The sequence below is a fragment of the Lontra canadensis genome, unplaced genomic scaffold, assembly GCF_010015895.1.
Source record: "Lontra canadensis isolate GAN:19392208 unplaced genomic scaffold, GSC_riverotter_1.0 scaffold89, whole genome shotgun sequence".
Lineage (NCBI taxonomy): Eukaryota > Metazoa > Chordata > Mammalia > Carnivora > Mustelidae > Lontra > Lontra canadensis.
In genome coordinates this window covers 2,361,338-2,388,768 of record NW_022631083.1, presented here as the reverse complement: position 1 = coordinate 2,388,768, position 27,431 = coordinate 2,361,338, and the positions used below count along the sequence as shown (strand labels likewise).

At 44.9% G+C, this 27,431-nt stretch overlaps 2 protein-coding genes across 8 annotated transcripts in view; one reads left to right on the top strand and one right to left on the bottom strand.

The window, feature by feature from the left end:
- The window catches only part of FAN1 (FANCD2 and FANCI associated nuclease 1), a 32,290-nt gene extending 24,512 nt beyond the window's left edge, over positions 1-7,778 (top strand). For 4 of the 5 annotated variants that reach the window (XM_032835955.1, XM_032835959.1, XM_032835957.1 and 1 more), the window contains exons 10-14: positions 14-164; positions 2,938-3,041; positions 3,612-3,806; positions 4,435-4,563; positions 7,516-7,778. In XM_032835955.1, coding sequence (XP_032691846.1) covers positions 14-164; positions 2,938-3,041; positions 3,612-3,806; positions 4,435-4,563; positions 7,516-7,653 — 717 coding nt within the window. In that variant the 3' untranslated portion in view covers positions 7,654-7,778. The remainder of the gene's footprint in view (positions 1-13; positions 165-2,937; positions 3,042-3,611; positions 3,807-4,434; positions 4,564-7,515) is intronic. The other variant, XM_032835960.1, reaches the window with a different exon arrangement.
- Positions 7,779-11,059: 3,281 nt separating this feature from the next.
- Positions 11,060-27,431, bottom strand: part of MTMR10 (myotubularin related protein 10) — a 48,668-nt gene continuing 32,296 nt past the window's right edge. For 2 of the 3 annotated variants that reach the window (XM_032835952.1, XM_032835953.1), the window contains 10 exons: positions 25,754-25,925; positions 25,036-25,123; positions 24,865-24,953; positions 22,194-22,324; positions 20,884-20,953; positions 19,798-19,868; positions 17,390-17,559; positions 16,163-16,333; positions 12,371-12,553; positions 11,060-11,824 (listed from right to left, as the gene is read on the bottom strand). In XM_032835952.1, the coding sequence (XP_032691843.1) occupies positions 11,228-11,824; positions 12,371-12,553; positions 16,163-16,333; positions 17,390-17,559; positions 19,798-19,868; positions 20,884-20,953; positions 22,194-22,324; positions 24,865-24,953; positions 25,036-25,123; positions 25,754-25,925 (1,742 nt within the window). In that variant the 3' untranslated portion in view covers positions 11,060-11,227. The other variant, XM_032835954.1, reaches the window with a different exon arrangement.

Here is a 27,431-nt window from a genome sequence, read left to right as displayed (position 1 = left end):
TCTGCCGTCTCAGGTGACCATCACGGGCCGGCTGTGCCCGCAGCGCGGGATGGGCAAGTCTGTGTTTGTGATGGAGGCTGGGGAGCCCACCGCCCCTGCCGCAGTCCTGTGCTCTGTGGAGGAAGTGGCGCTGGCCTATTACAGACGCAGCGGCTTCGACCAGGGTAAAGCACAACGTTTCTCCCAGGCCACCCGATCCCTGGTGATGGGTCATCGGCATGGGGTGGCCGCCGTCTCTCCGTCCTGCCCCGGTGGAAGATCTGCTGACCTGGGAGAGCGTGGAAGGGGATTTTAGTCACGATATTTGTTAAAGGCCGTCTTCTTCGATTTAGCCAGCATCCACCGCCAAAGGCCTGTGAGGAACAGTGCTTTCGGTGGAATGTTAGAAGCGAGCGGGACTGGTTTTTTCTTTCAGAGAGCTTTTGTTGGGCCTGGGAGGAGAAGAATGGGCAGAGGATTCCAGAGGTGCTGCCTGGTAGCAGAGCCCGTTAGAGGAGGTAGGAGCTGTGGAGCTGGGCCAGGCTGTTCTGGAAAGAGTGAGCAGGCCTCATAGTCAGCCAACAACTCTCAGGGGATTGAAGGACCAAGTCCTGGGATGGGATAACACCAGAGGAACCAGAGAAATTGCTAGAAAGAGCAGTGCTTTTGGTTTTAGTTTTCTTTTTTGTACATTTTTTATTAAAATTCTGGTTTTTTAACATGCAGGTTATGTTAACACAGGAACAGCAAAGTGTTTTGTTTCTAAATAATTATCTCTTCTGGAATTGCTGGTGTTTGTTTACCCGCATCAGCCCCTCTTCTTACTCTTGTTTTGATTTTGCTCTCAGACAATCAGTGCTTTATCTGAGGCCCAGGCAAAGAGGAGACGGGAATTTGCCTTCTGATGAACTTGTCACTCTGTCCTTAGCAAAGTGTAGTACTGACTAGAAAAAGTAAAATCAAATGCTGTGAGAGAGGAGTTGCAAAGGAAGCACCCATCGGCCACCCCCAGAGACAAGGGGGAGGGCAGGGCAGCTCTGCTGGAGAGGCCACTCTAGTCTTCTTTATTTTTTAAAACTCTTTGTCATGGAAGCTATTGAACGTGCCCTTGTACCGAAGCGGAGCGGTGCCGTCAGCCCTGTGTACTCTGGTCGTGGTGTTCCTTCCGCCTCCCTACCCTCAGGCCTTGGAAGCCGACCCTACACACTGGCCCACATGCCCGCTCCTGGAGCTGCACACCAAACCCATCCTTCCGCCAGGCAGGACTCCCCTTGCCCATGCCAAGGGGTCACAAGGATTAAAAACACCCCAATACCTTCAAATTGGTGAAAATAAGGACATTATTCCATTGAGTGTTACGGCAGCTTTCAGAAGATTAATGAGGACCATGAAATGACGACGAGTGTTAGAACGGTTAAGATTAATCTGTGTGGTATCTTTATTGCTCACAGGGAAGGGAGATGCTATAAGGGAACAAGTACAAGCCCCAGCGAAGACAGAGATACCACAGACTTAAAGGTTAGAAATAAAAGAACAGAATGAAGAGCTGTCCTCAGAGAAACCACAGGAGACACGTAAACTGGGCAGTCGAGGGCAGAGAGCATGGGTATTAGGGCGTGTGGTGGGCAGGCTGTGAGGCGAGCACAGTGAAATGCTTTCAGTCTAGCCACGAGCTTGAAAAATGTACAGGCGATTCCATTTCCAGAGTATAAAATATTTCCTTCATTTTTTAAAAATGATGCAGTGAAAATGAGTGGAACCCTTGCTGTCAGTCTGTTTGAGAGTCTGTTTGGAAGTAAGGCCCATCTCAGGCCCCCTTCAGGGAAGTTTATTTCAGAGGGACTCAGAAGGAGGTCATCAAAAGTGACTTCACTTCCAATACAAATGCATGGTGTAGACCACTTAGGAGTGCAGGAATTCTGACCGCCAGTGTTCCTGCCTGGAGGGTGGACGGTGTGCACTCCTGGGCAGAGAGCACGCTAGAAATGGAGACCCAGCATTACCCCTGGCTGGGTAGGAGCCTGGGGTCCTGGTGTAAATCTTGTTGGTGGAAAAGGCTTGGCTCCAGCCCAGAGGCCTGAGTGAGAGCCCTTCTGCCTGCCCATTGGGACAGGGTCATAGGGGTCAGCACCTCATTTCACCAAGGCCGAGAGGCACCCATGGGGGCATCATCCCCTGTCAGGTGTGTTGAAGTGCAGAGCATTTGTCTGGGAGATAGGTCTGCGTGCTGTGCTAAGACAGCCTCTGGTCTCCTCAACTCTGCTGTGAACACCTATGTGGCCAGAACACATGGTCAGTTGAGCTTGTGGTTCAGTCAGTACAGTTTGTGTGGGGTGTGAGGCAGGGATCTGAACTTGGTGGTCTCTAGGGTGGTAAGTTTCTAGGAGAGCCCTGGTGCTCTGGGATGGAAGGTTTCTAGGAGAGCCCTGGATCTCAGAAACACTGGGCACACTTGTCCAGGACAAAGCAGTGGAACACTAGGTCCAGTGAGGTGGATGGAGACAGCACCTGCTAGGTCAGAGGGCTCAGGCTCCTGGGTGCTGGTCTTTCTCTGATAAATCTGTTCTGGGAAGCCGTTCTGCAGGTTTGGCTGCGGGACCTTGCACAGAGCCCCGCATGCCCACCCACACCCGCCAAATCGAACCCCAGGAACCTGAGGAGGGAATCTGCTTTCATTTATTTATCTTTAAACATGTTCCTTACATTTCTTACTAAAGTTGGAGAACTGTTACTTTATGGGTCTGAGTTTCCCCATAATTACTAAGATTTTTGCTTTTAAATGAGCCTTCTGTATATAAGCAAAGTGACGTAAACAGATGAGTTAGGAATGGCAAGAAAACAGCTTTTGCATTTGAAACTAAAATCTATTATTTCCTTCAAAATGAGTAACAACAGGTTATGGTGGGTTTTTAAAAAACAGAAAAACCGGACTTTGCTGTGTGTGTTGCTTTGTCTTAGGGATTCATGGGGAAGGGTCCACCTTCAGCACGCTGTTTGGCCTCCTCCTGTGGGATACAGTCTTCATGGACGGGATACCAGATGTCTTCAGAAACGCCTACCAGGTGCGCAGGTCACGCTGGACCCTGGGTGTGCTTTTTAGTCGAGCAGCGGCTCCTGCACTCTGTGCCTCCTGCCTGCCTGCGGGCCGTGTCTGCAGCCATCAGAAGCCTGCCAGTGACGGGCTCTGGGATGGTGCTGATTCTCTGTAAGAATAGTCTTTAGTTTTACATTCGGATTCATAGATCTTAAAATGTAAGTCTGTTAAGTTTTCACCTTGAACCTACTTTACCTTCATTCCACTTGAACTTGTAGTGTGGGTTTCTTCAGCTTCGACCTTGACCAGTCAGTCTCCTGTCAGGGCCAGGCCTCCCCGCGTGTGCTGTGGCACGCGCCTGCTGAGAGCTCCGCCGATGTAAACCAAAGGCTCTTTTTACCGATTATGACTCTGACAAACCAGTGCAATAAGTTGCTTTATGTGCGATTACTTAATTTTTTACTTCTCTTTTGAGAAGAAGAATGTGTCAATTTAATATGATTTGCTGGTTTCCCAGATTTTATGGTATCGAGTGTTCTTCTGAGGACCCCGGCTCTGTCCGGGCACTGAACGAGGGCTTGTTTTCCCCACAATGCAGGCCTTCCCGCTGGACTTGTACACGGACAGTTTCTGCGCCAGCCGGCGGCCGGCCATCGAGGCCAGGCTACAGCAGATTCACAGTGCGCCCGTGGAGAGCCTGCGCGCCTGGGTGGCAGCTGTGTGGCAGGCACAGGAGGGCAGAGTGGCTTCCCTTGTCAGCTGGGATCGCTTTGCTTCTCTTCAGCAAGCTCAGGTGAAAATCTGCAGGAAGATTTGGCCAGAAAGTACCACCCCCCAGTGCTGGGTGTGCTTCTGGCAAGATCTGTACACGTGTGTGCATGTGTATGTGCACACATATTTCTCTATGTGATGGTCCTGCGTATGCATTCGTGGAAATGCTAGTCCCCTAGTCCAGATGTCCCTGTTATCAGTGGGACCATATCAGGACACAGAGTAAGCCCAGTGTTGCTTTCTTCCCCTTAGCTGACAGCTTCCCTTTGCCTGACCTATGACCCTCTGTAGGGAGGTGCTCTTCCTGTCCCTGCAACTACTGGCCTTCATCCTTGTCCTATTTCTGAGGATTTACACCAAATTCCCTCTTTCCTCGATGGCCGGCCGCCATTTCCTCATCTGTTCCCCAGGGTTTCCCAACTAGAGAGAAGTCTGACTGGGCAAAGGAAACCTAATTTCCCAGAGTTTGTGGTGGGCATTTTGGCCAGTGGCCCTGTGGCCTTGGCCCTGGCCCAAGCAGCAGAACGACCCTTGTTGTCCTTGGAATCCTTCTCTGTGGAATTACAGTTTTCTCTGTTTTGTGATCAGTGAAAGTATTCTAGGATTTCTGTTGTAAGGCATGGCTAACCAGCCCTCTGTTTTGTGTTCAGGACCTCGTTTCCTGCTTGGGCGGCCCCATCCTCAGTGGTGTGTGCCGGCGCCTGGCCACAGACTTCCGACACTGCCGAGGGGGCCTCCCCGACCTGGTGGTGTGGGACTCCCAGAGCCGTCGCTGTAAGGTCAGTTGCATCAGAATGGAAAGTCCTATTTCCATGATAATTTCATTAGCAACTTAAGCAAAGGCTCCAGTCTAGGCATTTCTTGGATGATTGTTGGCAAGATCTAATCCCTTGAAAGCTGTTGGACTGAGGGCCCTGGTTCCTCAGTGGCTGTTGGCGGGACGTCCACACCAGGGGCTGTGGAGGCCTCTCCTCCCCGCCGCGCAACACTCCACCTAGCAGCTCATTCATCAGAGCATGCAGGCGAGAAGAGCCAGAGTGTTAGCAAGATGGGAGTCAGTCTCTTATAACCGGATCCTGGAAGGGATCTTCCATCACTTTTGCTGTATTCTTATGTTAGAAGCAAGTTACAGATTCCAGTGCCCCCCTCCAAGGGAAGGAATTCTGCAGGTGTGAACACCGGGAGGCTGAGATGATGGGGTGCTGTTCTCTAAGCTCCCAGGAGTGAATGCCTTGTCACATGTTCAGGGCCGAGGGCCACCTTGCCTCACCTTGGTCTTCCCCTGCTGCATCCCAGGTTGGTTTTTATTACTAAGTTCTGAGATTAAAATAAAATTCTAGATACAAATCCTGTATCAGATATATTTTATCCCAGGCTGTGGCTTATCTTTTCATGCACATAATAGTATCTTTTGAAGAGCAGAAATCTTAAATTTTGGCCAAGTCCAACTTCTCTGTTCTTTAACGGATCATGCTTTTGGGGTCATGGGATATCTCGGACTGGAACTGTGGATTTGTGTATTTTCTCCTTGCAGTTTAGTTCTCTCCAGTTTGCTTCCTATATTTTGAAGCTCTGTGATTAGATGTATAAACTTGAAGGCCTGTCACATCCACTTGATGAGTTGATCTCTTCATCATCGTGAAATGACCCTCTTTTATTCCTGGTAGTGTTCTCCACTGAGAAATCAACCAATACTAGTAAATAGCCACTCCAGCTTTCTTTTGATTAGTGCTAACAGGACGTATCTTTTTCTGTTCTTACTTTAACTTGTTTCATCTTTAACGGGCTTCTTGTAGGCAGCATTATACCTGGGTATGACTTTTTAATTCACTTTGACAACCTCTTGCCTTTTAATTGGGTTTGGACCATTTACATTTGATGTGATTATTGATGATTGGCTTTAAAGCTACCATCTTGAGGGGCACCTGGGTGGCTCAGTGGGTTAAAGCCTCTGCCTTCGGCTCAGGTCATGATCTCAGGGTCCTGGGATCAAGCCCCGCATTGGGCTCTCTGCTCAGCAGGGAGCCTGCTTCCTCCTCCCTCTCTCTGCCTGCCTCGCTGCCTACTTGTGATCTCTGTCAAATAAATAAATAAAATCTTAAAAAAAAAAAAGCTACCATCTTGATACGTGTTTTCTGTTTGAGCTTTCTTGTTCTCCTTTTTTCTTTTTTTTTTTTTAAAGATTGTGTTCTAATTCTTTGTTGTGTCAACACTCCAGTGTTGACTGTGTAGATCTTAAACTTCCCATCTTTCAGGTGATGTTATGCCATCCCTTGTACAGTATAAAGAACAAGAGAATGTTTTTGTATCTCCTCTCCTGGTCTTTTTGTACTGTTCATACATCGTATTTCTACATGTTACAAACTCTACATTTTTTTTGCTTTCTACAGTTGATTTAAGAATCTTTGTAATTACTCACAGATACAAATTATTTTTCTTCCCCTAGATACAATTTGTTTTCAAAGATTGATTTAATTATTTGAGAGAGAGAGAATAAGAGCAGGGGGAGGGGTTGATGAAGAGGGAAAGGGAGGGAATCCTCAAGCCTCTGCTGAGCATGGAGCCCAATACAGGGCTTGATCCCAGGACCCTGAGATCGTGACCTGAGCTGAAATCAGGAGTTGGATGCTTAACTGACTGAGCCATCCAGGCACCCCCTCCACCAGATAAAAATTCTGCTTGTTATTCCTATGTAAAGATCCACATTTCCATGCGATGTCGTCCTCCTGCTTAAAGAACTTTAACAGTTCTTAAAATGGAGGCCTTCTAGTGATGAATTATTTAGGTTTTCTCTAAGTCTTTATTTCATCTTTGCTTTTGAAGGGTATTTTCTCTGAAGAAAAAAATTCTATGTTGATAGCTTTTTTCTTTCAGTATTTTGAAATAATGGTCCATTGTCCTCTAGCTTGCATTGTTTTTTAAAGCCCTTTAGGCTTTAAAAAATTCTAGCTGCTTTTAGAATATTCCTTTTATCACCAATTATGGGACTTGTTTCTTTTTGTAGTGTTATGTTTCTTTTCTTGGGGTTCATTGATCCTTGGGTTTATAGTTTCCATCAAATTTGGAAAATCTGGATAGTTTTTATTGCTGTTTTGAAGTTCATTAATCTGCAGTGAATAAAACTGACAGTGTTCCTGCCTTCATGAAGCTGGTATGTAATGCACAGTTTCGTCTTCGGATAAATGCCGTGAAGGAAATACATAGGAAGGATCCTGCTTAGAGATGTGCTGGACCTCTCTTGAGATGAATTTAAGCTAAGCATTGAAGGGTAAGAAGTCAGACACGTGAAGAACAGGAAGAAATGTCCCGGGCAGCGGGAACAGCAAGCATATGGAAGGGCCCTTCAGTTGGGAAGAGGTTGGTCTTTCTCCGGAACTTTGGAGTGGTTGGCACAGTCCAGATCATAGTTTTAGAGGTCCTGGCAAAAGTCTGGATTTAACTGCAAAAGTTTGGATTTAACTGCAAATATACAGAAAGTAATCAGAGGGTTTTAAGCACGGGAGCAACCATCTAGTGCATGCTTTAAAACTGCTTTTCAGCTGTATAATCAGAATCAAATTACTAGTTCTTTGTGAAGAACTGCCTACTTTCTACAGAAAATTCTGAGTTCCATACATGTATCTTTATTTTATATATGTAAGTAGAGCAGTATAGGTGAAAACTACTATAGCATACGTGGCTGTTGTTTCAGTAAGATACTAATAACTTTTTTTTTAAAACTTACATTCCAGCTGGTGGAAGTTAAAGGCCCCAACGATCGTCTTTCACATAAGCAAATGCTCTGGTTGGATGAACTGCAGAAGCTGGGGGCTGAGGTAGAAGTCTGCCACGTGGTTGCCATTGGAGCTAAAAGCAAAAGCCTCACTTAACTAAGCTGTGGAGTTGGGGGTGTCTGGAGACAAATGGATTGATTTTCAAAAGTATAAAGCATCGTTACATTTTATTTAACTTTGATTTTGTCATGTCAGTAATAAACCTGAGAGTTTAAGACCCATCATTGTACAGTGTCTGTGTGTCATAAAACTTGGTCTTGGCTCAAATGTACTCACTGATCACACAGAGCAGGTGATGAATTTTCTAGAAGGTCAGTACCTTGGTGGCCATTTTAGGAAATGGATGCATCTACGTTATTAAACTAGACTTGCAAAACAGCTGGGAAAAAAACCAAACAAGTGGGATGTTTCACAGCTTTTGGTCTTTCATAAAAATAACATTCTTGATGTTTCTAGTAAGTACATTGGAGAGACCTGAATTTAAGGTTTTCTCTACTGCCCTGATACACTCAGCTGTTGAACATTCTTGCTTTAGGATTATCTAAAGAAGGGCACAAATTCTTTCTCTGGGAATTAAAAATAAATTCTCATTAAGTTCTGTAACTTTTAACTTGCTCTTACTAATTGGGCCTAGATTATCAAAGGAATGAACAGTCTTTATCAAAGGCAACTGTCCCTTTTCATCCCTAACCTAATGACTAGAGGGGCAATTTTCTATATAGACGGTGTAATTGCAGTAGGGCTCTTCCCAAGATCTCTAAGCCAAGGAAGGTCTATGGTAGGAAGGCAACTAACCAGGATGATAGGACCAGGAGTCCGGGATGGGGGCCCCAGTTTCCCCCCAGACTAGTTCGGAGACATTTTTAGGGAAATGTTACTCCCCAGCTTGGTAATTTAGTGAATGGAAGGACAGGTTAGGGCATTGTCCATTAATACCCACATGGTCTTAACTATAGCCAGTTCTGATTAGAGCAGGCAAAAAAATGGGAGTGGATGAGCCCACACAAGTATTGTTGGAAGAAAATGCCTTCGCTTCTTGAATCACTGCATTCTTGTAGATGATTTTGTATTGATAACTACAGCAACCAATTTCTGTGGAAATTTTATTTAGCAGTCAAAATTTCCTTCACATTCATCACTGTTGAACAAGATCTCTCACTTCCTGCTCATCCTACTTTAACTCAAGTCAGAATTTTAGGCACAAAGGTTTTTAGTTTTCTCTCAAAATCAAGTTCTAACTACTTGAGGTTACTGCTACGGCAGGCAGGTTTTCTTGAAAGTACGCAGACGAATTTTAACCCTCTGTTAGCACAAATTAATAAACTTTTCTTAAATAAAGTTAAGACATTTTTGGTTTTAAAACTGGTTTCCATCATAAAATAACAGTAAGACATTGTACACCTTTCAGTTCAGTACTACAAAGTCCCAAGCTATGAGGGCCGCGTGGCGTCCGGTCGGCACACACTTGGCTCGCAGGGCAGAGGGGCCGGAGAGCGAGGCGCTCTTCAGCGCGGCGTCCATAACCACACACGAGACTTCGGTCACCACCACTGCCTTTCTGCCAGCACAGGTGCCGGGCAGCTCTACGACAGCCAGGACTTAAAGCCGGTATAGTTGTTCTTCATATTATGCACGGTAAATTGTGGCACAATAATCATGATATAACAACTGTCCAGCAAAAATAAAATGAAAAACCATTTTTAGTACATTTGATTATCATACAAAAATATGCACATTTTCTATTTTAAAACAGTATTAATAGTACCTAATTTTTTTAAGCTTGTAAATTAACAACAAAAAAATTGCTAAAGGGATTGAAATAAATGTGTGAGGAAAGAGAAGTATAAAGAAATAAATGTTCAACAATCCCTCTCCAGCACCCCCCAATTTAGGATAATCTGTAATAATAAAAAGGCAGCTTAACCAAAAAGGGAGAATTATTACACTTTCTAAGGCAGGACACGCTGTGAGATTTTAAGGGGATTGGGACTGGTTTCCAATCAAGGACTATAAAATGTTTAATGGCAACAGTGCTATTTTTTTATATAAACTGAAAAAAAGCCCTTATCTTCTAGGCAACAAGCTGGCAAAAACATTGGGTTTAGCCACAAGATGAATTTCTTAAGGCATTTTCTGAAACCTTCTGTCCTTGAAGTCCAGAGGTATCATTTGTAAAAAGAATAATTCAAATAGAAACAGCTACTCATTACACATTAACAGTAAAATACGGCTTCGAAAAAAGCTTGTTTTAGAAAAGATTAACCACTTCACTATAAAACTTCTTTAAAGCTTAAGGTGGCAGTTTAAGAAACTCTAAGTAACCGCCCAGTTTGAAAACATCCATCCCATAAACAGGGACCAGGGTGTGGCGCCGACCGCCATTGCCATTTCAAGCCTTGCTCGGGGCCCCCACCGTGTGGCCTGGGCTCCTGTCCCACAACCAGACCGACACACACCTTTGTGTGCTTCTCCATCGCAATACTGCTGGCAGAGGCCAGGAGCTGGGGGCTTCTCTCCACGTTAAGGAGCAGTATTTTAAGAGGAGTACCCTTTTATTTGTCCTGTTGGCCATACCTAACCACTAAGAACTTTGTCCGTGGGAGAAGGGCCTTCTGTACAGGTGAGCAGACTCACCACCTCATTAGCGATTTCCAAGGGAAAAGTGTCAGCAACAGCTAACCGCACTGGAAATTCTGATGGGCAATGCCCTAAATGCCTGAGCAAGACCTCTATTTGTGAGGGTGGATTTCCACATGGACAGCACTCACCCCTCCTGCTGTCACCAACCTGGTCCTCCCCACAGGACCGCGGTGTCCTCGCTGACTTTCAGAGGGAAGGAAATATAGTTCTGGGAACTCCTGGCTATTGGTATGAAGCTCAGTGGTGAGAAACCTGTTTCTAATATGTAGGCTTTTAACACCCTAATTTTAAAAACTGAAATTGTGTTTTACTTTGTGTTAATGCATACCTTAATTAATATTAATGTCAAAGGCACTTCTAAGTTTGTATTATCTACAGCAAATCTTTTAAAGTCAACAGTGCATATTAGTCCTATGAAGGTAAAAGCAAACTCATGATTTTAAAACACAGTGATCTACGGTACCAAACAAGGTGACCTCCAATAAATTATGGCCCTGGAAATACTGAACCCTCAGGTGAGTTCCATTAGCGAGAACCAAGTGACCAGAAAAATATACAAATACCACCTAACGCCTGTGGGGGGCGCTTACCGGATGCATCTTGAAAATCTACTTAAAATTAATTTCTTAGCTTTCCTGGTGTCTGCTTCTTTGGGGTGCTCACCTGAGGACCAGGTAACCTTTAGAAGGTGGCAGGAGAAAATGGATGCGGACAAAATAAATGCCACAGACAAAACCTGATTCGTTTGCTCACAGTATTAAGAGTGGGGGAATGTCTGCCTACAGATCACCTAAAACTAAGCTAGGCCTGAAATGACAAAAAAAGAGGCCATAAGAAAGAAAAGTTCTGCCTATTTTTTAAAAAAAAATTATGAAAGACGCACAATTCAACATATTTTTAAATATTAGTGCAAATTTCAACTGTTATTCTGACATAGAAAATTCTTGGAGCCTCAAATGCCTAGGTTAGCAATTTTAAGTCAGAGGGCAAGTTTATGGCTGCCCTCAAAATGTTCAGAAAATAGTACATTTCAGTCTTCATTTGCTAGTGTCTCAGTAGATAACCATATTTTGGCCCCACTTAGAAATTTGCTTAATGGTGTTCCTGAAATGCTTCGTCTGCAGAGGTTGCCTACGGGGGAGAAGGGGAAGGAGGAGGAAAGGAAGTCGGGCGTCGCCGAGGCATCGTGCGGGCCGCTGGCCCGGAAGTACATCCTGCTCTTGTCCAGCTCCGAGTAGCAGGCTTCCAGAGGCCCAGCCCGCTGCTGCCGGAGCGTCCTGCTGAGCACGTCCACCTCGTCGGCCAGCAGGGAGAGCTTACGAAAGGCAGTGATGAAGCCCCCGAGCTTGATCTGGGCCTCGGGCACCCAGCGGAAGTAGCAGAGTTTCCAGAGCTTCACGTGTGTCCCCGAGAGATGCGGCAGGAGGACGCCGTGCAGGTCGGCTGGTTTGGAAAACCACTCCCTGAAGTACCGCTCCATCCCGCTGCTCTGGCCGTCGGGCTGCTGAGGAGGGTCAGGCTTTGCTTTTAATATTAATGAATTTCTCCTCGGAACTAAGTCTTGGTCACCGATGATTCCGTTCTTTAAGGAAGCTGGCATTCCTCTCAGAGTGGAGCTGTAGCTTTTCTGTGCAGAAGACAGGGTTTCGCATTATTTCTCCTGGGCTCCCCTTTTTGGAAAGACAGTAAAGAGGCAGTGGCAAACAGAAGCCTAGTACTATGAGAGATGGTGGAACTGTGGCCATAAAGAACATTTTGTTCCTTCCCTGTAATACTCATCCCGATCCTCCTCCACTGGAGTTCCACGTTTTTAGGAACGGACTCTGGCTCTCAGCACTTGCCTGCATGGGGGTGGGGAGGGGATACATCCTGTTCAGTAATTTGCTTAAATGCAAATTTCTAAGACTTCTCAGTTAGGAAAAAGTGCAGACCTGGCTCATTCTAGAAAGAACAGGCAAGCGGACGGGTTTCAGGAATGGGGCCTCCCAGGCTCAGAGCTCCTATCTGCTAAATCCCAGAGGCTGAGCGAGCTCTGTGGCCTTCAGTCGCCAAGAAGAAAAGTCGGGGCAGGGTTATTTCAGGTACAAAGCAAATGATCCCTCAGAATCTGTTCTGGCACTGTCGTTAAGGGAAGACACCAGGTTTTTATCGTCAGTGCCTTTTTGTAATTTACCTTTGTCCGTTTGAAAGATTTCACAGAACCGTTTTGCACACAAGGCATGCTCTTTCCAATGTACAAGGGGTTATGGAAAAGGGTGCGATCCTTTGCTGTAAACTGAAGAGACCAGTCCCAAACGGAGGGGAATTTTAAACCCTTTTCGTCACCCAACTGGATATTTCTGCTGATAGCAAATTCCTGCAAAATAAAATATTTGAACATCTGTGAAAAGATGTCAAATGATTTTCTTAAATACATTCCTTTTTTGTGATGAGCCACTCATCACTATTTAAGCTGAATTTTTTGGACTATAGCAACTCTATTCCCCGAGGGCAGCATGTTTTGCTTTGAGAGAAGAGATATTCTTGGCTCCGTGCCTCAGAGGGACACCTCACATGCTGTGTTTGCGAGCAGAGGGCCTTTTCTCCTGGAAGACCCCAAGGAAGCGGGGCCTCCGAGCAGTGAGCATGTGATTAGAATTGAAATTTCACAGAGATGATACCACAGAGTCTGAAACATGTCGCGGTTACTTCTGCACTTGGAGCATTTTACTTTTTGAGCACACGATGGTACACTTACAAATTTACTGGCGAATGGATGTGCAAGACAATCTTCGGATGGAAATCACTGGCATCTATTTTACCCCATTTTTCTAAGTGGAGACACACCCTGCACTTACCCAGTGACCTTTGAAATCCAAACCATAGCCCAGGAGCAGCGAGGAAGGAAGCCACCCCCCACACTGTGCACAGTCCTGGTGTCTGGCCAAGACCATGAAGACCATGCATGGAGGCCGGACCACCTGCTCCCCGGGCTCACGGGGCCCGGGGAGCCAGCGACACTAGGCTGCGGGCTGACAGCCCACTGCGTCTGCGTGGAGGAGGTGAGGAGCATCTCAAACCATGACCCTCATCTCGGCTGAGTGACAAAAGCAGGTTTATGCAGATTATTAGCTCTCTGGAGGAAATATCTCAAGATACCGATTCTCTGGATGGTGGGAGACGATGGATTCTTATTTTCTGTGTACCTTTCAGTATTCTCCAAAAAACCAGTTTCTTTGGAAATTAGAAAAAAAGGCAAAGACTAAGTGTCATCAGAAAAGCAGCGCTGAAGTGAGGAGGCCAGCTCCGTGCCACAGGTGTAACCAGGTGTGACCCACGATGTCGACTTGGTGCCAGCCAGAAACAGGTAAGCTATCTAACAGCACAGGACAGTTTACAACATTGTCTATTTCAAATGAGTAAAACTGAACCCACTAAGCACCAAATATATTAAAAGAAATTTTTTTTAGTTATTTGAGATTTCATCATATATGTGCATATAGAAACAATCAGTTTGTTTTAAAAAAATACTATTGTTAAGAGTTGAAATCTAATAAAACATAAACCCTAACCTGTTTTAATGGCCCACTTAGGAAAATATATAGGAATCAGTCATTTTTTTTTTTAATGTGAAACTAAAAATATCTCCAAGGAAGATTAGATTTTCCACAAATAGTACCTGAACCTGAGCATCTAAGGTGGCCTCAGAATGGAGAAAAGAAGGCAAAGTCTTTGTAGAAGGGACTGAGAACAGCAGTCGTGCTAAAAATCAGGACCTCAAATCAACAGTCAGTTTCCCAGGGAAGGCAGAGGCGGCACTGCCGGCCTGTAGTCTGGCTGTAAGATCAAATCATGAATAATAAAGCACTGAGGGCAGGAGGGATCCGATGTTAGTGCTTGCCAGAAACAGCTTTTGAAAAAAGCCAAGTTAAAAAAATATAGCACTGGAGGACAGACCAGGAAAAACAGATGATACAGTTTAAAAAAATATTTAACTTTTATTCCTCCATAGAAATCTATTTGTAAACCTATGTCGGCACACCCAGAATCCAGCCAAGAAGCGGGGGGAGGAGTGACTGTCTCTAGGAGGCCAACCTGGGCTCCACAGAGCCCCCCCTACCCCCACATACCCAAAGCACGGTGGTCACGGGGACCGCCAGGCTGACGTACTGGCATTTTACATGCAAGGTTTTACCGTCTAACAAGGCTGTCTCATTTCCTAGCCTCATGTACATTTTGAAGGCTCACGTGTGTGTAGTGTGTGTGTGTGTGTGTGTGTGTGTACGGGTGTGCTCGCGGGACAGTGAAGGGAGAGGAGGGGAGAAGCACCAGGGCAGGCAAGCAGTGCCAGGCACAGTACCACCACAGCCCAGCAAGGATGACGGCCAGTGGACAAGAAACAAGGAGCAACTCGGAGTCCATTAGTTTAGGAACAGAGTTCACCACACTTCAGGAGCCCAAGCCCACTGCTGGTCTCAGCATGGGACTGGGATAGGTTACATTCTTCTAGGGAAGCAGAGAATATATTTTATGAAAATCTCCTTCCCAACTCTCCAACCTAAAATAAATACCCTATGACAGTGCTAAGTTTCTCCAACCCTGAGCCCCTGGAAAGCAGCACCACTGAGACATGGCTCACCTACTCTGAGCCCAGACCTGCTCCCTCACATCTCCTGTCTCTTGTAATAAGCCTCCAGGTCTCCTCCTTTACTTTGGGGTGTTCCTCACTTATAAAGTTCTTCCTATTCGTATTACAACAGCCTGAATAAAATCATCTCCTCAAATGTCCAGTGCACTTTGTCTTTCATATCCACATCTAGAACGATTCATTTCTTTAGAAAACAGTGCAGCATAATGCTTCACAGTCTACAAAATGTTTTCAATTCACAGAATGGGGCCAAAGGTAATACTGTTAGTCTGGTGAGTCTCATTTTTACAGATGAGGAAACCTGGGCTCACCATTCCCCCGGACCTTGGGCGGGACTCATGTTAATCCAGGCTACGTCGCCTGGCCCCTCGAAGGCCTTACTGCCAAGGCTGAGGACCCTACCCCTCACCAAGACAGCAACCTCCTTCTGAGAAAGTCTTCCGAGAGGCCCACAAGAGCTGCCCTTTTTGTTTCTCTCAATGGTTATCACAGCATATACCAGCTGTTCCCACTGCTGATTCAAATGTAGGTGAGCCAGAAATGGTTCCGGAAGGTTCTACCAATGGCAATCAGAAGTTATTCTCAAGCTTGGCTTGAGATCCTCCTTAGTCACGATTCTTCCTCTAGGTCAATGAAATGTGACTAGAAACTGATAATCCTACCCCAATAGGACTGCTGTGTGGCAGGTGACATGGATTCTGAGATTACCTGGTACGCCAGCACCCACTGAGAATCTCAGTCTAGCACCATGGGACCCTTCATCTCTGACAGTCCTTCCCAAACAACTCTTAAAGAAAATAATCTTGCTTTGTACAACCTTTATTCCAGGAAATAAAAGTCCTCTAGCAGAACCTTTTTAATTATTGATCCGGACAGCCCAAATGTGAAAATATAAATATAAAAGTACAACATGTACAGTGGTTAAAATAATTTACATTTTTAAAAACTGTTTTTTAAAAATTGTTACATATCACATTTTCTTTTTCTTTCTCTCTCTCTTTTATGTAAGCCCCATGCTTAACAAGGGTCTTGAACTCATGACCCTGAGATTAAGAGTCACATGTTCTACCGACTCAGCCAGCCAGGCGCCCCTAAAAACTGGTTTATTATGAACAGCGTACATCGGAGAAAAACACCTAACGTGCTCACTCATAAAAATGAAACAGGTTCCTACATTTTGTATGTCTTTAAATAATTCATTCAGAAACTGCAGCTTAAAATGGTAGCTAAGACAGTTTTAATTGATGTATTTTCAGCATGCAGCTAACTGTACTTTAATTCTACCTCCATAAAGCTGTAAGACAAACCGAGCAGTTGCTATGACCACACATCACTTACCGTGCTTTGTTTCACACGCTGGTGAGGAGAGTTGAAGAGGAAGGTGCCGAAGAGGGAGATGCGGGTGCTGTCGTAGAGCACTGCTAAGTACGTCTCTGAGAACTCGAAGGCCGCCGGGTACTGTTCTAGCAGCTGCCACGTGGCATCCAAAAACAGCAAAAATAAGGGAGACTGGCAGACACAGAGAGAAAATGGGATCATTCAATGTTGGCCTTCAACTGTTCCCATTTATTTCCAAATTTATGGCTCACATTAAGGAAGAGATTACTAAGAAAACCCCTCAGCCTAAAACACTAAGCTCCCAAGCTGAGCCAAGGCTACGCAGGCAGGTTAAACAAGGCTTCTGTCAAAGCTCAGAAGTAGGTTCAACTGCCATAAACATCACAGCCCTTCCTTGCCGAAGATGGCAAAGTCAACAGACAGGTTGGCACTGTATGAATGGGGGACATTAAAAGATGTGATGAAGCCTGCCCTGGAAATAATTCTTTAGAACACTGAAAAAAAGAAAAAAATAATCCCAAAGCAAAAAGCGACTTCTGTATTCGCTTCTGGTGGACTGTGCAGGCTCAGCATCCAGAAAACTTGGCAGAGTTTCAGGATGCGGTTGGCGTCAGTCTCTCGGTCATATGGTGGGTCGCCAAGTCCAGCAGCTGAAGACAGCCATTGTATCTCGGGGTCCTGGCAACTTAAAAGTGAAGCAGTCACTGCTGGGATTTCCTCAGAAGGTGGTGGTGAAACTGAGAGCCCGCGAGTCAGGCTGCGCTCCCCACGACAAGCACATCCGTGAGAGGAGTGCGGGGCCGTTCACAATGCCCACAGCCCTCACAAAGATGACCCTCTCCAACTTTCCATTCTCCACACATAGGCCCCATTTTAAGAAAATGTGATATTCCAAAACTGATTTTTCAAAATACCTAACGTACTCATTACCTGCTTTACAGAAGAGATAATACAGCATTTTTTCAAGTAGTTTTCAACTTGGGAAAAATGCAACAGTTTTTTTTTTTGAATTTCACTTCTACAGTTACAGTCATCTTTTTAAGTGCATCAATTTGGATGCTAATCCATCACTAGCCTTAGACTAAAGAAGCTAAGAGGTACCAAATGCAACATTTAAAAAAGGCTCCTCATCTCTATACAGACAGAACACCCCTTCACAGGATGACATGAATTTTATCTTGTATACACTTAAAGACTCCCTCCCAGGGAGCATTATGATTCTGTTACCTCTTTCTCAGATCTCTTTAAGTGGTTGCATCTGTCTAGGAACTGATAACCGGCCATGACCCACTCCTTCTGGATCAGACTCTGGAATCCTCCGATCGTCCTAAAATGGGGATCCAGCATCACTTGAACAAGAGAAGCTACAATACAGCTCAAGTCTCTTCCCTCTTCCTCTGTCAAGAAAATGGAAAGAAAATGAATACTACTTAGAAAAATGCTGAGAGAAGGGGAAGAAAGAATAAAGTGGATAATACATTACTCTCTGCCTAGGCTGCCTTCAAAATAATCCAAGTTAGGAAAGTTCACTGGATTCCAGCAACTCTAAAACATTACAGACTTTCAGATCAATTAGTGTCTAATGGGAGATAGTCTTTTATATATGAATATTTTCCAGAAAACAGCACAGTCATCACACTTTTTACATTTCAGTGATTTGTGGTGGAAATCTTGCATGAGTCTGTTCTACTTCTATTTCCTAAGAACATTAAATATACTCTTTCTATTGTCAACTCCATCTGGTGACTCAGAAGTGAATGAGGGGGACGGGACAGTCCACCATCACCTGAAAAGGTGGCAAACATTTTCCTCCCATCTTTTATAGTTTGCATCCATTTCAATAATGCCAGTAAATACCCTGATATCAAAGCCAGCCAAAGAAATCAGGAAAAAAAAATGTCTACCAGTATCCCTTGTAATTAGATTATAAAATCATTAACAAAATATGAGCAAGTCAATTATCTCATGAATGCAAGAATCTATTCCAGGAATGCAAGGTTGGTTTACCATCCATCTAACAAAGTAACACTTCATATAAATAAAATCAATGATAGAAATAACATAATCATCTCATTAGATGCATAAAAATTGTGTGTGTGATCAAAATTCAAAGTTCATTCTCGATAAAAACTCTCATCAAACGAGGAATACAGGTATACTTCAACCTCATAAGAGGAATCTATGAAAACCCACAACCAATGTCATTCTTTAAGGATGGTTAACTCCTAGACTTGAGTGATTCCGCTTCTAAGCACCCACCCACAAGAAATAAACAAGTATGTCCCCATGAAGACTTTTAAAGAAATGTTCACAGCAGCATAATTCATAACAGCGACAACATGGAAATAAACTCATGTCCATCAATAGCTAATATATAAATAAAATGTGGTACTGACAAAGGAACACTATTCAGAAATAAAAAGAAACATGCTACATGCTACATGAATGAACCCCGAAAACATGTATGTTAAATGAAGGAAGCAAGAAGCAACAGATCACATACTGTATGACTGTTTCCATGACACATGCAGATAGAGCCAATCTACAGAAATAGAAAGCAGACTAATGGTTGTCTAGGGCTGGGACACAAGGAATCCTTTTGGTGTGATAAAAAACTTCTAAAACTGGACTCTGAACTCTACAGTTACTCTGTATATTTACTAAAAAATATTGATCTCTACACTCAGAATTGGCGAATTTTACACTAAGTGAATAATAACCTATTTCAAAAACATGTTCTGCAAAATAAAAGTGTTAGTAAAATGTAGGCTCGGTATCTCTTCTAAGCCTTTTGTATTGTAACAAATGCTTCAAAACATGCGCGAAGTAGGATTTTGCAGTAGGGTAAGAACACCCACAGGCTCAGAGGACAGATTACTGGGTTGCTGGGTTCTGCATGCATTTGTGAATTAAATAACTCTGACTGCATCAGTTAAGGATTACTTGAAATAGTGCATCACTATTCTTTTCTCCCCCGAAAGGTTTTAAATATCTTTACTTTGCTCAAGTCAGTTAAATTCGACAGTTGGTAAAAATACTTCTGTAAGCTTTAGTAGCAGAGCGTATTCATCAACTAAGGCAGCTCATGGTTTATGAAACTTCATCATTGGTAAGCTTAGAAATTCTTTTAGCTGTAAAGTTATTTCACATATAATTATCCTTTGCTTAACTGACATATTTTTATACTGTACTATACTGCTCCTAAACATCAGACAAACTTTACATTATTGGCTATTCAACTCGATTTTTTGACACCCAACTCTTTCTTTAGAGTCCAATCCAGCGTGATCCAAAGGCATTTAAACTGCCATCTGTATGAATTCAAAACGTCGTAAGATTAGAGAGAAAGGACGCTCTGCCAAGATTAACACTTTGTACGACTCCAGCGGGAGCTGTGACCCACACTTCTCATGCTACAGGAAGGAAGGTTTAACACAGGGCAGAAAAGTAGACTCCCTTCTATTCCTCTGTCTGCTGCCGCTGGACCACAGCTGTCCTCGACTGAGGTGCAGAAGCTGTAGTGTCTGGTGGCGCTGTGGACAGTAAGAGATGGCTAGGAGTCATGTGACTGAATGGACTGCAGACAGTCACCGAGCTTCCTGGCACGGGGACCAGTGTCACTGGTAATGAATTACCTTGTAGGATGACAGAGAGATGCCGGCTTTCTAGAATGTACACGAGTTCTGCTGAATGTTTAAGGAATGCCCTGGAAAGAGAAAGGGAAAAATACTGTCAAAAAATCAGATTTCCACTATAAATATTCCTTTAAAAATGTATGAAATCAAACACACCTAATCTTCTACTATACTGTATTCTCAATAACCTTTATGAATTTCATCAGTATTTATATGATTGTTCAACAGAGTATCTTTTGATTTTTTTAATCAGGGAAACTCATTCACCCTTTTATAAAAAGGGGATTGATTTACATGACATTCTTTTTTAAGATTTTATTTATTTATTTGACAGAGAGGGAGAGATCACAAGCAGGCAGAGAGAGGGAAGCAGGCTTTCTGTTGAGCAGAAAGCCCAATGCGGGGCTCGATCCCAGGACCCTGAGATCACGACCTAAGCCAAAGGCAGAGGCTTAACCCACTGAGCCACCCAGGCGCCCCGATTTACATGACATTCTTGAAATCACAATCACAAAACACAGAGATCAGTGGTTGCAGGGACAGGGGTGGGGATGCAACTCTGAAGGGGCAGCACGGAGGCCCTGTGGTGACAGAGCAGGTCTCTATCCTGACTGTGGCAGCTGCAGGGATCTATATGCGCACAGATACACAGACCGCCGCACGCACGCACGGAAACATGTATAAATGGGTGAAATCTGAATAAGGCCTATACATTGTACCACTCGGGTGTGGTTTTGTTTTGTTTTAAAGATTTTATTTATTTGACAGAGAGAGAGTGCACAAGCAGAGGGAGCAGTAGGAAGGAGAAGCAGGCTCCCTGCAGAGCAAGGAGCCTGATGCGGGACTCAATCCCAGGAGCTTGAGGTCATGACCTGAGCAGAAGGCAGACGCTTAACCGACTGAGCCACCCAGGCGCCCCGTGCCACTTGGTTTTGACACCATATTCTAGGTATGGAAGATGTTACCACTGGGAGAAGCTGGTAAGGAGTAAATGGAGCACTGCACTGTTTTTGTACCTCCTGTGAGTCTGTAATTATTTCAAAATAAAAAAAGTTAAGTTCAAAAAAAGAAAGTGGCTGTACAAACCTTACATATTCTAACCACCGAGTATTTTCCAGTGAAGACAACCATTTTTCTTCAGTTTCTTCAAAAGGCTCTGCAATAAATATGGTAGTTATACACACATACATGGTTAGGCATTTTAAAGAACTTTATGTGACCACTATCAGAATTAAGTGATACACATCACAGTTTTTCATATTTAAAAGCTGGCTTTAAGAAAATATTATGCATTTTCATTTAACAATATAAACGTTAAGAGACATGGTACAAGCCTATAAAAAACAAAACAAGGATTCCCTGGGCCTTGGTTTCCTTCATTCTGGCTTTCAGGGAAATTCTGGACAGTCTCAGCACCTCTGCCTCCTAAGAGCCAGTGGTTCTCGCTTTCCTGCTTTCCTGGGGAGCCTCAGCTTGGAATCTGGAGCCCGCACTCACAGCTTCCTGCCGGCAAACCCTGCCCTCCCTGCCTCTCTCCGCCTCCCTTGCCGCCCGCACTGCCTCCCACGACACGGTGTCTGTGACCACGGCAGGAACGAGGACACCTTCCCGGCAGGGCCTGCATGCCCTCCCCAGTCCTGCCCGGCCTGTCTCCAGGTGTCTCTCACCTCACGAACTCCAGGCTCTAGTCACATTCCATCAGACAGCCGAAAATCATTCATGTCACTGTACTTTTTTAACACTCCCCCCACCCCGCCAGCTCTCCTTCCAGGCCAGTGCCCCCTCGCCACTGCAGACCTGCCCCAGTGGCTGCCTCTCCTGGCTCCTGGGTAACAAGGGGCCCTCTCTGGGCACCCTTCAGGAAGGACTCACTTCACACCAAAGACGCTTCCGTGAGTCACCCTCTCCCCGAGACACACTGAAAGCACCTGAGAAGCACCTGCTCAAACACAGGATTAGAACTCCGAGGCCACACAGATTACAACACGGCTCTGTCTGAAATCCGTGTCAAGTTCCATATCTCACAATGTAACTGTCTGCGTTAAAATCTTAGTACGTTTGTCTGGAAGGTAGTTCACTGTTCTCCTTGGCACTTTTACCAAAGGATCCTACCATGACAGTTCACGCTTTGAAAGTGATTTCATTGGTTTATTTCTTTCCTCCAAAACAAAAAGCAGTTTAAACACCTCATTTTCTAAGAGCTTCTGCTATTGTCACATATAATGATTTGTATAGATATTTCAATGAGCCTCAACTTAAATATGTCTATTTGTGTATTTTCAAGGAATATAACTTTTTCTGACATACCTCATGCAATGCTGTAACCCCCATTCATTATATACATACATACATATACGTATATATACACACATACACACACACACAAATGAAATTACCATTAACGCATAGTTGCTTAAGTTTCACAAAAGCCGCCTGTATTTCTTGGATATTGGGCAAGGTCTTATCCAAATCTGATTTGTAAACATCACTTCTCTGTGGATGACTTTTAGTTACTGCGTTACAAATCCTAATAAAGACAAAATCCTTGAGTCATTCATTCATGCCACACATATTTTTTGAACACCTATTATGAGCTAAGGCACTACTCTAAGGGCTGGAGACAGACGAATGACACTGGTGGGGCCTCTGCTCTCACAGGGCTTCTATGCTTGGTGATGCGAGGATAAATGAGCAAGTAACAGGCTGGCGTGAAGGCCATGGTGGCGTCACTGAATGAATATAGGCAAGTTCAGGTCATGTGGTTGGAAAGGCTTTTCTGTGAAAATGATACCGAAGCGAAAACCCAAATGACTACAAGCCATTTAAGATCTGTGGGTAAGTGCTCTAGGCAGAGGGACAGTAAGGGCAAAGGTCCTCTGGTGGACACAAGCTCGGCTGTGGAGAAACCTAGAGAAGGCCAGTAGGGCTGAGCTCACGAGTCTAAGGAAAAGGGGGTGGAGAGAGCTCAGACAACGAAGAGAATCTGTCTTATTTATGAAGGGTGGGAGAGCTGGGAAAACAAAGGAATTAAAACAATCTGCAGCTTAATAAAGTTAAAAGATAAAAGTGCCACTGGCTGTAAGAGTTTAGAAAGAACCCTGGCTCAGCAGTGCTGCAGGCTTCCCTCTAATAGCCGCGCCCCTTCCTGAGCACTTAAGGAGCCAGACATGGCAGTCAACGCTGGCCTCGGAGCATGACACAACAGACAGGTCACGTTCAACATGACCAAGGTAAAAAATCCATCAGAGATTACGTGAAGGCAGTCACCCTCCTTTCCAGAAACCTGAAGGGTCCTTTGAGGGTCACTTGTCGGCTCTTTGCTTCAACAAACATGGCTTTCTTAGGTATGGCAGTGTGGAAAAAAACCCTAACATCTGGCTGGCTGTACCAGTAATAGTGTGTAATATACAATTTGAGGCTCTCTGAGCCAGTTTTCAAAGATCTGTTCCTTTGTTCCTCATCTATTTTGTAAGTATTGAAGAAGTATCTGATACAGCAGGTATTTCCTGAGTGCTGAATGCATGACGGTGTCCAAAATGTAGTCCCTTTAGCTCACAAGCCCACAGCCTCGTAGCAAAGACAGGCAGTAACCAAACTAACACACATATACAATTAAAAACCGAAGTAAGTGTTACGATGAAAACAGCCATGGAGAATGTGTAACTCGAGGCCTGATCTAACTTAGGAGGTGAGGGACAGCTTATCTTCAGGAGTGATGTCCAAACGGAGATATAAAGAATGAGTGAGCACTGAGCGGGTGGGGTAGAGAGTGCTTGAGGATAAGCATGAAGAAAGACAGCCTGAAAAGGAACAGCACCAGTGAACATCAGGTGGGAAAGCCCTGGCATAGCCCACGGGGCCAGGGCCCGGAGCAACAGGCCTGGTACTGGTGAGACACGGCAGGAAGGCATGAGGGCCCCTGACAACACACTGGGGGGTCGAACTGGAGTGGATACACATGGGTTTGTAAGATTTTGAGAAAGAGAAGAGACAGAATTTGATGAACTGAATGTGGGGAAGGAAGGGGAAGAGAACATATCCAGGATGATTCCTGGGTTTCTGCGAACAGGCTGGGAGAGGGCATGGTGCCCGTGCTGGCGTCTGGGTTTGGACAGCATGAGTTTAAAGGGCCTTTAAGACTTCCATGGAAGAGGGGCACCTGGGTGGCTCAGTGTTAAAGCCTCTGCCTTCAGCTCGGTGTCATGATCCCAGGGTCCTGGGATCGAGTTCCGCATCGGGCTCTCTGCTCAGCAGGGAGCCTGCTTCCTCCTCTCTCTCTGTCTGCCTCTCTGCCTGCTTGTGATCTCTGTCTGTCAGATAAATAAATAAAATCTTAAAAAAAAAAAAAAGAGACTTCCAGAGAAGATGTCACATTAGGGATATAAATTTTATGATCACTGAAGCCACAGCCACAGATGAACTTCTTGAAGAAGGAAATAGAGAATGGGAAGCAGTGGCCTCGGACAGCTTCTAGGTAGTCTGCAAAGAGCCAGGGCTGCAGAGGGCACACAGTACCAGTGAGGAAGAGGGGCTGCAGGAGAGTGGGCAGGGGTAGAGCGCTTTAGGGGCAGACAGCAGCAGTGATGGCCGCTGCCTGCTGAGTGCCCACCGCTTTAATGACAAGGAGCTCACTGGTAACTTCAGCAGCAGATGCCGAACTTGTTTGTGGTAGCTCATTAGAACACAATTCAAGCTACTGTGACTCTAAGACCTTAGACAGACTCAACTAATAGAGGAGTCTGATTTATCCTGAAGTATCTCGACCGGAAACCACTGCACTTTGGAAGTATGTTAAAGGTGACACTGGTATAGCAAGACGTCAGCAACGTAAGATCCTCTGGTGTCTTACAAGCCAAAGGGTTAAATTACGTTTAGTATAAACTTCAATGTTAATTTTAATATATGTACATTTTTTTTCAAAATGGTAATTCATGTACAGAATACATGCTGCTAACTAATTAATAAAACTATGCCGTTTTCCAACTATTTTCAAGTAATCAGGAGTTTACTGTACTCATTTAGGATAACTAAAAATGTCCCAAGTAACAACAGCCGTGTCTTGATTACCTCTGGTCAATTTTCCTCTGCTGCAGCACGTCTTTTATGAGGGCCATCCGCACAAGAGCACTGCCATTCGAGTGGCTCCAGCACCAGAGCTAGGAGAGAAGCAGAGCCTTTACTTAACTGGGCAGAAGAAAAAGACATCGGAGTGAATGAAATCCAACAGACATCACTTACCGGCATCCTTCTTCCAACAAAAGAATGGGAAAAGATCTTCAGATCTTGGTCTGCTAAAGAACTTGGCACTACAAAGTATTCTGGAAGGCTGGAGAGGAAAAAGCAAACCGTGACACAACAGTCCTGTGCTTTAGGCAAGTAAATGTGCTTTCCAGATGCCATATATACACATTTATGCCCATTTAGTGTGTTCCCTACTTGACGGCTACAGCCACATGGCATCTACTGTGGAAGATGAGGCAGACCCTAGACATCTCTGCCTAAAACATGTATCATGGGGTCAATTATCACAGAACTAATATTTATAGCAGGGGAAAACAGCCAAAGGAGATGTGTGAAATATTCTCCAAAATGATTTTTAATCAAAGATGTATTCGGTTTCTGAAAAACATATCCATCTTTGTTCTCTACAGGCAAGGACAAAAGGTACAGAAGACAAAACCAAACCCGAGCCATAAACCCAAGAAGCTTTAGCTCCTTCTCTCCGCCTTCTAACCGTTTCCATCCCCAGAAGACACCCAGACTCCAGGACACTGCCTGGACAGCAACTCCTAGCAGGCAGGCTCACTGCGCCCGAATACATCCTCCTTTCTCTCTTCTTCCCTTATCTTTAAAACACCCATGGAAGCACTATTAATAACAAATGTTCCATTCACGGTAACGTGAAAGTCACCAGAGAGCAGAGGCTGATTATTAGGCATAAGAAGTCTGGACTCACCAAGTGGAGATCATGTAACCCTCGTTAATAGAACACACTCTCCAGCCGGAGGCACCCGTCCTCTTGATTTCCCGGTCCCAGTCCGAGTATGTTTCGAAGAGCGGAGTTTTTTGGGTGCTGCCCCCGCCAGCTCCACCGCCGCCTCCTGAGGGTACTCCATTAATGTTGTTGGCTACAAGAGAAAGCGGTAGGATTAGTTTTATTTCAAGGTCACATTTCGTCCCACATGCCCTCTCCGCTCTCGGCGCCTCCTGTCAGGAACACGAGCGGACGGGACGTCTCCTCCCTGCGAGTCTCTCAAGTCTCCCTCAGATGTTCCGACTGCTCCCAACGGTCCTGAGAAAGAGGCAGCCCTCCTCTTCTCTGAAGAACTCATTTTGTTTCGTCCTTATCAGCTCTTTCCCGACTCCCTCAGAAAAACCGTTGGTTTTTCTGTCCTTCTACTGGCCCTATCTCCTCTGCCTTCAAACACAAATAGGTCACCTTGATTTTGAAAAGACTTTCACTAGACCAAGCTGCACCACTCCAGCTACTGTGCTATATATACATTTCTCCCTCCTCCCCATTACTGACGATCTTCCCGAAATGACGAACAACGCCTGCTGCCCAGATCTTCTCCTCTTCCATGGTCTTCTATCCCTATCGTTTCATGGAAGCCACTCACAAGCCTCCCTCATCCCCCTGCCCTAAAGTGTGGGGTAAATTCAAATCCTTGCTCATTTTTTCCACATGTTTTGCCTGGAACAATGAATGCATCCAACACATCTGCTCTTGACCAAATCTTTCATCCCTCTAATATTGACGCCCCACTCTTTTCTACAGTTCATTATAAAATTCTTGGTCTCCTGTATCTACTCAAATTTCCTTTGATAGGTTCACAAGGGTTCCTTGTACTCCATCCACCACAGGGCCACTCCCATCTGGGGATTTCAGCAGAGGGCATATACTTGAATTTCCTCAGCAAGAAGCCCTCTCTCATGGAGAACTGCTGTCCTCTGTGACATGTCCATAGCCTCAGGAAAACCAACAGGGCGACCAGAGGGAAAAAGAGTGTCTCAGCAGTCAGCCTCATCTACCTTGGCAATCTGAGGTGACCGATGACACAATCTTTCCTGGTCCTGTGTCTCACTGCTGCGGGTGGCAATGGTGGTGGCAAGTTTCTAGCCTGACATCCCTGACACGATGTTCTGCAGCACTCAAACCAGACTGTAGCCTGCTACAGGACCCACTGCCCCCAAACCGTGCTTTCGTGATGCTATACCCTTGTCCCAAACTTTCCCTCATGGTCATTTTCCAACTTCCTCAAGCAAACCTAAATGGTTTTGCTTAAAAAGCCCTAGATAATCAACCCGACCTTTCATTACTGCCTAAGCCCCCTGCTCCCCTATAACCACAGAAACCCCTTCACTGTCCCACGAACATGCCATGCCCACTTCTGTGGACCATTTATTAACATCTGGTGCAGACAGGTATTTTTGGAGAACTTCCCATGTGCTAAGGCCTGAAAATTTAAAAATGAGTGCAGTTTTATCTATATCTTGAAAGTGCCAACAAGACAGTGGAGGGTAAGCTCGGCCCCCGTCACAGTGAGCAGGATGTACAGGCGCAACGACAGCCCAGAGGAGGGTGCCCTTGGCACTCACTGGAGACGGAGGCCGGGGCACGAGAGGCCTCAGGA